Raw genomic sequence first — 12,036 nt, forward strand, 5'->3', positions numbered from 1 at the left:
AAATCGATTAGATGCAATTCGAGTCAATGTTGTACTCTTCCCTCTTCTTACACTAGTTCAAGAAAATTTAGGTGATCCAAAGACAATCCATGGTTACAACACTAGTTTTAAGAGAAGATACAGGACAGGAGCCAAAGACAGTACATAGTTACAACCGAGTTCCATCGGAAGGTGATCTGTTCTTCTTCACTGCCATTGCTTTGTGACAGCAAAGCTTTAGTGGGAGAGTAGATGTGGCCGGACGATCAAGTCCTGCAAGGCAAATGACAGAGGGGAGGGAGATCCCACAGCGTATCTGAAGGGTCGTGCACCATGTCGAAGTACTCCTGGACTCCGTTCATGGCGTAGAGCGACGCCGAGAACTGCCGCTCCACCTTCATCCTCTCGAACTCGGAGATCTCAGGGCCAACCTTGGGCAGTTCGAGACAATCAAACAGCCACGAGTCCGACGGCAATGGCGAGGATGACCAGAACTCGAGATCCTCACCGCCATTGCTAAAGCACGGCCTGTACACTTCATCAGCCATTTGGCTGATGTCCTGCTGGCTCTCGAGACAGGAAGCAACACTACCAAGACTGTTGTTACTAGTGCAGCTTTCAGGTTCTATGCTGCTCGAAGCGGCACTACTTGCGCCAGTGCAGGTTGCAGAAGGGTCGCAAGGAGAACTGTTGGACGGGGAAGGATTGCTAGCGCTGGTAGTCTGCTTCTTGAGGTTGAGAAGATTCTGAATTCTCGACGCGACAGGGGAGTCGGCGGCGACATGGGTGATGAAGTTTGTGCGAGTGTTGGAGCCACGGAGGAGGCAGGCGGCCTCGTCGTAGGCCCGGGCGGCCTCCTCCGCCGTCTCGAACGTCCCCAGCCACATCCTTATCTTCTGCGTGGTGTCCTTGATCTCTGCCACCCATCTTCCCGATGGTCTTTGCCTCACACCTACAAACTTGCTGCTGCTGCTGCTCTTGCTCCTCTTCTTGGATCTGCTAGCTGGTTTACAGACAGGGATCTGGCGTGGATGCCTCTGAGGTTGGAAGTGGATTTCCATGGATGTGATGGTGGGCTGTGGAGCTTGGCGTTGGACGAGGGAGAAGGAAGAGAGGATGAGTTTCAATTATTGGGGAGGGGAGGGGAGAGAAGATATATTGCAGGGATGATTGAGTTAATGGAGGGCTTGTCATGTCCTTCTTGTCAGTTTGCTGTTTGGACTTTGTGGTGTTCAGGTTGATGACTGAGCATCCTATGAGAAAACAATGAGAATGTAGTTTGTGCTGAACATGTCTAAAGCTCACAGAGCACAGTGCTTCTTCATGGTTATACCAATCTACCCTTATAATTGACATGGAGGCATCAAACTCTTTGTCATTGACAGTAATATTCTCTCTCTAAGTTGTTCATAGGATTCAAGTGGTGTGGCTGTTAAACCATTGGTTTTTGCATGCCAATAAGCTGATGATTCTTCCATTCAGGGGACATATCTGCCAATACAATGGAGGACAAGAACACTACGGGCATCAAGAAGTCACCCACCTTGTTCTTGCTGGGTCAACTCCTACGAGGCAGAGACGTCATGGACGCACGACCATTCGCCATTTGGCAGAAGCCGAGAGCTCTTCGTGGTACCCGACGACATGGATGCATACAAAGCTGCATCTTAAGCGAAGGAAGAAAGGGACAACGACGTAGTTCTAACATTAGGTGAAAAGGGTGAAAGAACTCAAACTGGCTATTGAAAGGAAAAGCAAAAGAATGGAACATAAAATACTTTGCTTTTGCTCCTCAGAAGTTGCAGATTGGAAGATGATGTCTCTGGTATTAACAATTCAGAAGCACTGTTCATCTTGGAAATTAAATTGCCTCACCATTTTGAAGAACAAAAGCTGCATGTATCAATATACAATGGATTATTAGAAGGCCATCAAAGTCATGGCAGATAGCCATATCATGCAGGCCTGTTTATGAGTTAGAACATGCAGTCCTCTCATTCCTAAGTGTACTTTTGATAGCTTTTTCTTTTTTGGTACAATTCTTGACATATATCAATGATATATACTAAACTTATATTTCTAGAGATAAAGTCGAATTTCTTAGAGGATATATATACTAAACTTAAGTTTGAGGAGGTGGCTTTGTTGGTATAATGGTATAATATGGAGTGGTTAGGAGGTCCATAGTGTCTCTTTCATGTTCTTGAATGTCCCAAGACAAGCTTATTTTTGTTTATACAATTGAGAGATTCTTGTCTGGTGACCTGAAGACCAATCTCATGAATGACATCTCCACCTAATATAAGTTTATCTAAGTTCAAAGATGCCAAAACTTTATCTATCAAAAGAAGAAAAAGAAGCCAAACTAGTGATGGAATCAACAGTAGGAATTAGTTCAACTGAGCAATTTATTTGATGGAGGAGGTCATCCTAAGCATATTAGAATTGAGTGATGACTGTTTCAGAAGAATGGATCCATGAAGCATGCAATGAGATGCCAAAAAACAAATAATTCCACCAATTTTGACTTGTTTGCTTTTGAGATCTTCTAAGATGAGCAAATTTAAACACCAAATATAAGTTCAATGAAAAAATTGAATCAATATGTTGAGCTCATATTGTTGGAACAGCAATACTAAAATATCCTCTGATTAAATTGTAGTCTTATTATCCACATAAATAGAATTTTTTTGTTTATAAAAACTTAATCACTTTAGGTCATAAAAAAAATCTTATATTGACCGAAAAGAAAATAGCTTGATAAAAGAAAACGTAAAAAGAAGATATATCGAGAGAATAGTGATAAAAACATTGTTACACAAGTGATACGTCTTATGTTTGAGTCCATATATGAGCGTCATGTATATGATATAATAATAATTTTTTTCCTAATTTTAGATAAAATAATAAGAGTCTTTAATATTCAAATTTATTGTTTTAGGTGTCACCAATCAAAAAATATATTATCTGCAAGGCCTCAAATCATCTCCCTCCTTGTTAATGTTGCAAAGATTAACAAGGCAAATGCCTGAGAGGGAACAATTAGTTCACCTGCATCACCAAGCAAAGTTTCTTCTTTGGATGGATCACAAGAAGGATGAATCCTTTATCAGTGGTGGCTACATCCACAAGAATTAGATACAAGAAGAAAAGAAATGCCAATGCTGGTCACATCTCCAATTACAAAACAGTCTCACAATGTCAATAAGCAAACCTATCAACCTCAGAACATCCAGTCTGAGTGTAGCAGGCAAAGCAAAGAATGCTGCACCTCAATCACTCTTGGAGGGGAAGAACACCTTACAGTCAATAGAACTGCAGCAGATTCTATTGCCAAACCTCCATTTGACTAAAGTATCAAAGCAAATGCATATCAGTAACAGGTTTTTAGATGATGCTTTATTTGTATTCCACAAACATGACAAAGCACTGAAAGAAGGTGATATCATATAATTGCTGAGGCAATACAGTCTTTTACTTCATCTATACTTCTAACCAGACAAGAAATAACGTCGACGAAAGCACCATAAGAGTGCATACATTATACACTCATCAAACTGAGTGCAACCGTGAAGGAAGAGAATCGATGAAGGAATCACAGCAAAGAATTAGTCCGCCGTTGCTCAGCAGACGAAGTATCCAACGACGAGGGCGGACAACGAGGCGAGGACGGCAGCCGGTGCAGCGAGGGTGGCAGCGGCGCCAGAGGAAGGGCCAGGGGCGGGAGCGTCGGTAGCGACAGCCTTCTCCACCAAGGAAGATGCCGCGACGAAAGCCATCACGGCGACAGCGAAGAGCCTGAGCTTAAGACCAGCTTCCATTGTTGGTAACGACAAAGGTTGATTTCAGAAGGATGAGAAGAAGAGACAAGTGGGAATGCCTTCATGTGGTGGTGCGGTGGATTTATACGGTAGAGAGAGGTAGGAGTTGGAAGGGAAGAGGAAGGAAGGAAGGAAGCTGTCAAGGTTGGAGGAACGGCTGTGGAAGAAAGGAAGGAATGAGTGGCTGTGAACGGCGATGGGCGCATGTCGACGACTGGGTGTAGGGAAGAGACGTGCGGCCAACCTTTAATATATATATATATATATATATATATATATATATATATATATATATATATATATATATATATATATACACTTTTTTTGACCAAATTCTAATTTTATTTTCCTTGGGATGTAATGTTGGTTGTCATCAGAATTTACATGAAGCTTAACTTGATATGATATTGGCATCAAAAAGAGTATCTTATACTTTGTTGGCATGGAATATGAAATAATGTAATTTTCCTTGTTTGATATTTAACTATAGTTTTATTTTCAAATCTACGTTGGTCTTTTAATTCTCAATTAGATTAATCCGCAAAATCTAAAGTGAGTTAGTAGTAATGTTTTCATATCATGATTTTTTATTGGATTTGATCCTCAATCTCAAACATATTGATTGTTCTAATGAAGGCCAACTTCAAAGAACATAATACATGGTATCACTATATGAATCACCAACTAGGAAATGTGGGTAGGAAATAAGTATAAGAAGACTGACGTCTACATATGTCATTTGGGGATTCGAAGGGTAGGAGAAAAATATCTTGTTTGGGTGATTTTCTAAACAAATTATTGGTATTTCTATTTTTTTTTACTAGTTTTAGACTATTATAGTAATTTTATTTAACTCATTTGTAATATTTTTTAATATTTATTAAGGAATTGAAAGGATATTAGTATTTGTTATTTTTTTATTATTTACAATTTAAACTTTAAATATTCTTAAGGTATCCCATTGTAAATAGATATATATGTCCTTAATTTATAACTTAATTTTAATAAAAATATTTTTATTCATTTCCTATAACTTTTTTTTTCTTGACTTAATTTTAATAAAATCTTTTCATTCATTTCCTATAACTATTTTTTTGCCCCTCTTTTACTCCTCTTAATCGCCTAAGGTGATGTAAAAAGATGAAAAATAAAATAAATGATAAAATGAGACAAACTAAAGATTGAATGGGAGGTAAGAAATATTTTTTTTATATTTATTATAGTAATTTAACTTTTTAAGGGTTATGTACATATATCTTTTATGTCATTAATATTAACCTGAAAAATATGAATAGTATAATATTATTTGAAAAGATTGTGAATAATAAGCAATTATGAATAGTAAAAAATAAATTCTAAATAGTAAGTTATGTATTGAAATTATTATAAATGTTATTAAAAAATACTATAAGTTACATCTTATTATGTCTTTTTGGTTGTTATTGCTTGTAGATCATTATAATATATATTTTTATGTTTTTAGTCAGTTTAATTGAGGATAAAAGTTTATTTATATTATTTATAATATTTTCAAGTAAGTTTTATTATATTTTTATTATGATATCAAAATATTATAATAAATTAATTTTAAATTTTATTTAGATGTTTTATTCTTAAATTATTATAAATACATATTTGAATCATAGTATAATATATCAAATAATTATTTAGTATATTTTGATTTCATTAAGCTCATCTATAATATTTTCAAGTATGTTTTATATCATTTTCATTCAGATAGTAACATATCAAAAAAATCATAATATATGGAAAATTTATGAGGAACAATTTAAATATTTTTTAATTAAAAATATTTTCCCAAGAAAAAAATAGGGGTACTAATAAGAAAATACCCAGAGAAATCGCGTATCCATTTTACCCATTTACGGTTTTCCATTTCCTCTATATGAAGAGACCAATCACTAGAAAGGTAGAAAACAGTGGTAGAGAAGTACCTTTAACTATCGAGCAGCGCCTCAGATCGAACTCTCTGTGCGGTGCAAACAATAGTCATCCATCTCGGAACACACGGAGCACGACGCCGAGCAGGTTTCGAGTGCGATGGAAGCGGCATCGGGGGCGGCGGCCGGAGACGTAGAGAGCAGTGCTGCTGTGAATCGCTGGACGGTGTCGACGAACTGGATCGTCACCGGGGGATCCCTCCATGACGCCATATCCTTCGAGACTTCCGAGGAGGACGCCCCCACCGCCCCCGGGATCTCGACGCCTCTTATCCTCCTCAGGCCCCCGGCAGAAGCGGCGGCTGAGGAGGAAGAGCGCGGCTTCCTTCCCTGCGAGGTGACGGGTAAGTCCACTGACCTTGACATTTGGTAGATTGTGCAATACATCAAATTGGCAAACGATTGTAGTGGATGATATGAGGGGAGGCTTTGATCTTATATGATTTCCTATGCAACAATTTTTTTGGTTGATTCGATGTGGGCTTCCGTGATGTGGGACTCCATAGATGTCTGGAACCAATTATACTGAAGTATTCCGGGAATTCTTCTTTTGGATCCTTGCAATACACAGAATTTTAGGGTTTCACGTTCTTTGGAACGAGTATCTGCAACCAGTTAACTAATATCTGAGGTTGATTTTTAGATATATCCTTCTCTCAACCAAGCTTATATGGTTCTGGTGCCATCAAGTCCCCTTCTTTCTCATCAACTGTGCTATCTTCTTTATGTATGTCAGTGTGAGAAATGACATGAAAGAGTACTACTAAATAATTACGTATGATATATACTACAATACTCAATTTTAGGTGTGTCAGAGGGAGGGAGGGTGGAGCAATCGATAAAAAATGTTTATTTGGTGACGAAGCTAACCCTAATTCTGGTTCCATCAAGTTCCCCTTTTTTGTCATCAAGCAATTTCCCCCCTCGTTTGGCAATTGACTCTAGGATCCTTTTCTGCAGTGGCAATTGCTTCCCTAAGATTTCCTAGGTAGTTGCTCGAGATGGGATGTACACTTTTCTTTATGAAATTGCTTGGTCAAGATATACTCGTGGGTTAGGATATGTTCCGCTTAACAAGGGCTTCTCTAGTTTGAGAGTGAGGAACTTCCATGATAATACACAAGGTAAAAGAAGCAATACTGGGAATAAGGAAAAAAGGTATGCCTTTATGCTTTAACAGTTCTCATATATGTACAAGAGTTGTGGGAGAAAAATTTGCTGTTTAGAGATCTGTCGTCCAATGAAATCTTTACTAGATGAGGTAACTAGAATTTTCCATACAAATTCTTATAACAAAATAACTTGTCTTCCCGTTCTATTCGAGTATTAGGATTCTTAGATCCAATTAGATGCAATATAAATATAGAGTTTTTCTATAACATCAACTAAACATATTGAAACATAATACATATAAATATAATTGAATAATGAAAAATCTAACTCTATTATCGCCAAGAGTTGCGGGAGGCTTGGACTTTTTTTTTCCTTACTTGGCTGCAAGTGGACTGGAAGCTTTTCTCCATCCATCTTCACTAGGATTGGCTGTCCATTTCTACCTTTAGCTGGATGGACCTCTTTTGCTTATCTTGAGCCATGTAGTAGTCCTCCATTGATTAGTTATTGTGTTACATGTTGCTGTATTACGCCCATATCTTGCTAAACTGGCCTTCTTGTGCTGAATCCTGCTGAACCAATGAGCGAGGATTGTACCAAGCTATCAGACCCGTATTTTTGCCATTTGATGGCCCAGTAGGTTGATTTATGATTGAATAAAATCTTGCAAAGCTGCAAACTGATGTGAGTCCAGGTTTGGACCACATGCTGATTGGTACCCATTATAAATTATAATAAAACTATGACATATATGCTTTGTGTTGACAAGCATCACTCGAAAATTTTAATTTATTAATTACCTATAGAAGTGCCAATTATCTTTTTCAGTCGCCATCAGCAACTCTCTCTCTTTCTCTCTGTGTAGTCTCTCCTCCCTGCTTAATCTGTTCTTGTTTTCTTTTTTTCCTCATTAGATGATTGTGGTTCAATGCTCATGATACTACCTCCCACATCCATGTAATCCAAGCTCAATTTATGATTATATTTGATCAGTTTAGGCACAAGTTCAGCTTGAGCCTAGTTTATGTGTGGTGCCAAGCCTTTTATTGAGTTTTAGATTATTATAATTTGTTGCATTTATTTTGTCATCATTCTACTTAGGATAAGTTATCCAGACATCCATTATTATAAACTAATTCCTATATGCTAGAGTTTATTTGAACATGAATGGTAGTCAAAATTAAAGTTATAGAAAAGGTATTAGGCTCATTGGCTGTTTATTGACTTGGTCTTAAGATCACTTAGATGTACTAATAATTGGAGCATATGAGAGAAGCTCGTGACTGAAATGTTCACTTGAATTGGTTTCTTGTGAAAAGAATATCATCTGCCAGTTGTGTTTTGTGCATTCTCTATTTGTTCATTGTTTAATAATTCTGTTCTTCCTCATTTTACATCTATAACTTTCATGTCATCTGTGTTCAACAACAAAACCACACATCTCTATGATGAATCATTTAAAAATTATGAAGTTATATCAGTTCAGGTGTTATTATTTGAATTTAAATACTCATGGGAAGCAAGAATAATAAAGTTATATCAGTACTTCAGATTGCTTGTTTTGACTTTGTGGACAGAAGCATTTATCGGCTGTAACTCAACTTACTGAGGTTTGTGTACCTTCCTAGACTATATGGATGCACTTCTTCTGAGAACTATAGTTTGTTAAAGCACCAATGCATTACTGAATCATTGCATCTTTCTCAAACAGCAGCCATCTTTTCATTCTTTAGCTAATTTAGCAATTATTTGCTCTGCTGCAGTTTGTTTGAATAGAAAATATGAAATACATAGGATATATGCTCGCAGTACAGCTCGAGTATACGAGGTATACTATGCCACAGACAAGCAGAATAAATGCAAGGAATATCTGTGCACTGTGCGCTGTGGTGTTGCTTCTGAAGAAGTGACACCATCTTCTGATGTGGCTTCTTTCGAATGTGAGAATGGAAGTTATGCAACTTCAGATAAACATGACAAGATGTCTCTTGCTGATAGTAATAGTAGCAATGAGGATGGTTGGGTAGAAGTGAAGATACCTGACACCCCTTCACATGATCACAAAATTAATGTTCTATCAAGGAAAATTGATGGAAATTCCAACACAGATTGTCAGGTAATTATGGTTTCGTACCATTTTATTATGCGTCACTTTGTTTGTCATGTTATTCTTAGTTTCTTACAACTTGTGACTTGCAGATATATTATGAGGCAACAGCTGATATTTCAGATGCCAGTCCTTGTATGTCTGTCACACTACGCTTCCTTTCACTTAATACCAAGACTTGTGTCCATGTGTCAGAGATTTACATATATGCCGACCCTGTTGAAACAGACACTCCATGTGCTCCTGTCAGTATGGGGGAAAATTTTGGAGGAAATTCTCTATTGACCATGTTTATGCCAAGTCTTTTGCAATTATCTAAATCGGGAACTAGCACACAAGACAAATTTTTTGGTGCCTCGGCATTGCGTAAGTATCAGTATGGTGTGCAAAAGGAAGCCGAGCTAGTAAGCTCAGATATGGCAGTTGTTATGCCACAAGAAGCAACATCTGATAAGGTAGATTGTACACTGGGGCTTGATCATAAACAGGTTCAGTTAAAACCAGAGAATACATTTTCCACATCAGACCAGAGGATAACCGACCAAGAAGTACCATCTTGCTCGGTGGATCAAAAATTGAATCAAGTACGTGATCAGAGTGAGATAAAACCAGAAAACATGCAGTTGGGATCTAATCAGAAAATAACAGAGAGAGAACCATCTTCAAGTACCTCTATACAGGGAACCAAGGCAAGAACTGAAAGTGTACAATCAACATATAGTGAGAAACAAATTGGTCTTGTTCATATGTCAAAATCATCTGCTCAACAAGAATACAAAGCAGGTGATCGTATTGAAAGGGTTCTGGATGAACTTGTTTCGAGGGTGACAAGAATAGAAGCATTCTGTTCAAGATTTGAGGAAAGCTTGTTAAAGCCGCTCAGTTGCATCGAGACAAGACTTCAGAACCTGGAGAGGCTATTTCACACTGCAGGAGGTCAGTTTCCTCGACAAGGTGCCTGTACAAGGATATCAGCCCCAGAATTTTCATCCGATTTAGAAAATGACAGTTTGAACCCTTCACCTGCATCAGGGGATAACGATAAGGATGATACTGTTCTTCATGATCCACCATTACCAGTTGATGCCATGCTGCATCCATCATTACCGGCTTCTGGTGTTACAGGCTGTGTCTCGGATTCTAGGATATACCCAGGTCTGGTACTTAAGGCACCTGAATTCTCCAACGAAGATGATGAACGTTTAAAGTATGATGCTGGTCTAGCTTCTGATGCTAATTGTAGTCAGGATAAGAAGCTTTGTTCCACAGGCAACAAAGATTCTGAGGGTATTAAAGATGATGTGAGTTTAGCTTCTGACTTGAACTGTAGTGAAGATAAGAAGCTTTCATCTTTTGACCACGCATTAGCTTCGGCATTGCAAGCATTTTTAAGCTCAAAGCCCAACGCGACTGTGATGGAACCTTATGAGCTTTGTGCTGGTGATGAAAGTGTTCTCAATCCTTCTCTTATTAAAGTTCTCTCTAATGAAGCTGACACTTCTGTCAGCACATTGAATGAAGTAAAGGACACCACGGTTAGTGACTCTTCATTTCCAGTTTCAGGAGATTCTGAAAGGTCTGTCAGAAATCCTGAATGCGATACTGGTTGTAGTATACGAGGCATCTCAGAGGTCTCTGCTGCTTTAGATGGCTCATCAACACCTGCTGATGCTTTGGTCTCTTTTTTGCCTGCCCCTGTGATGGATTCAGGTTTGATATTCAAGGCACCTGAGTTTTCAAGTGATGAAGATGAGTTTGATAATTATGATGATACGACAGAGACTAATAGTCATAATTTCCATGAAGATGAAGCATACATGCACATGGATGGTGAAGCGGTCTCTGATTTAGTGGCTTTTCTTTCCTCGGAGAAGCTCAAGACTTCCAACTGCACTTCGGATCTGGTGGCCATTTCATCTGACCCTTACAATGTTGATAAGAGTGAAACATCTTCATTAGTGGTTGGAGTTCCATGTGAAGGAGCTGATGGACTGGACACCCAAAATCATGGAATCAGTACGAAAGATACTGATCTCAGCATCTTGACTAGTAAAACTGGTTTGGACTGCAAACGTGATGATGACGAGCACTGGCTCGAGAGAGCAAGTACCAGTCCCCTTGGGTGTTCCTTGGAAAAGAGAGGAGACAAAGTGAAACTACATGGATATCATTCCACTTCGGCAACTGCATCAGAGGGAAGACTTCTCACGGAGGATCTGTCTCATAATGTGAGTTTTATATCAGATTGTAGTGCTAGCAAGGATTGGCAAGGAGGTCTACTTAATGACAGCGATGATGATCAAGTAGATCCTGGTGGAGCAAGCCTGATCGAACTTGGTAAAGGATGGACCGGGAGCAGTAGCACATTCGCAAGCTTGGTCACCAATTCCATCAAAAATAAAGATCAGGTTGGCGTCATGGATTCATCAGCTTCCACTGCTGACCACTACGATGGGCAAGCTGCAAATGAAACTGGAAGTATACATGAGAACACGATGAGTGCCACCGGCCAAAGCAACGTTGCTTCAAGTGCCAATGACTCCAGCAGTCCCAACGATAATTATGCAGGCTGTAGACTCGAACAAACACCGACTTCAGCTTCATCCTCTGATGATCCAATTTGGGATGTCACGTTTGTTCCTGAAAGAGATTGGAGCAGCGGAGTTCCACTACAAGTTTTGCTGGGCGAATCATGCGATGATGAGGTTCAAGACACTGCTGCCATAGATGCCACTGAGTACTGTATCGCAACAGATAAGCTTCTCGAAGGGATGGAGAACCTTAGCCTTACAGGCGACAGTTCTGACTTACGCAATGACTCTGGCTGCATCAATCAACAAAACTTCCCTAGTTTAATATAGACTGCAAAGAACCGAATAACTGTGTTCAGATGTTTATTGGGTATAAATTTGGTATCAGAATTTAGCATGAAAATAAAGGTAAAGAAGGCACAACAAGACACTCTGTATCGGGACAACCAGTAGAAAGCTCTATTTGTGGGCATCTGATTCTGTTAATGGTTGCATCTCATCCCATAACACGTAAGTCCTAACCT

General features: G+C 38.8%; 2 protein-coding genes across 2 annotated transcripts; one reads left to right on the top strand and one right to left on the bottom strand.

Moving 5' to 3' along the window:
- Positions 1-44: 44 nt before the first annotated feature.
- On the bottom strand, positions 45-1,087 carry LOC103982474 (ethylene-responsive transcription factor ERN1-like). The gene has a single exon (XM_009399407.3). It carries the CDS (start codon positions 1,038-1,040, stop codon positions 246-248), a length of 795 nt encoding a protein of 264 aa, XP_009397682.2. The 5' UTR covers positions 1,041-1,087; the 3' UTR covers positions 45-245.
- Positions 1,088-5,766: 4,679 nt separating this feature from the next.
- Positions 5,767-11,984, top strand: LOC103982473 (uncharacterized). Its single transcript, XM_009399406.3, has 3 exons — positions 5,767-6,105; positions 8,638-8,990; positions 9,074-11,984. Exons 1-3 carry the CDS (start codon positions 5,862-5,864, stop codon positions 11,840-11,842), a joined length of 3,366 nt encoding a protein of 1,121 aa, XP_009397681.2. The 5' UTR covers positions 5,767-5,861; the 3' UTR covers positions 11,843-11,984.
- The last annotated feature ends 52 nt before the right edge of the window (positions 11,985-12,036 follow it).

This window comes from Musa acuminata, chromosome BXJ2-4 (genome assembly GCF_036884655.1).
Source record: "Musa acuminata AAA Group cultivar baxijiao chromosome BXJ2-4, Cavendish_Baxijiao_AAA, whole genome shotgun sequence".
NCBI classification, from domain to species: Eukaryota; Viridiplantae; Streptophyta; class Magnoliopsida; order Zingiberales; family Musaceae; genus Musa; species Musa acuminata.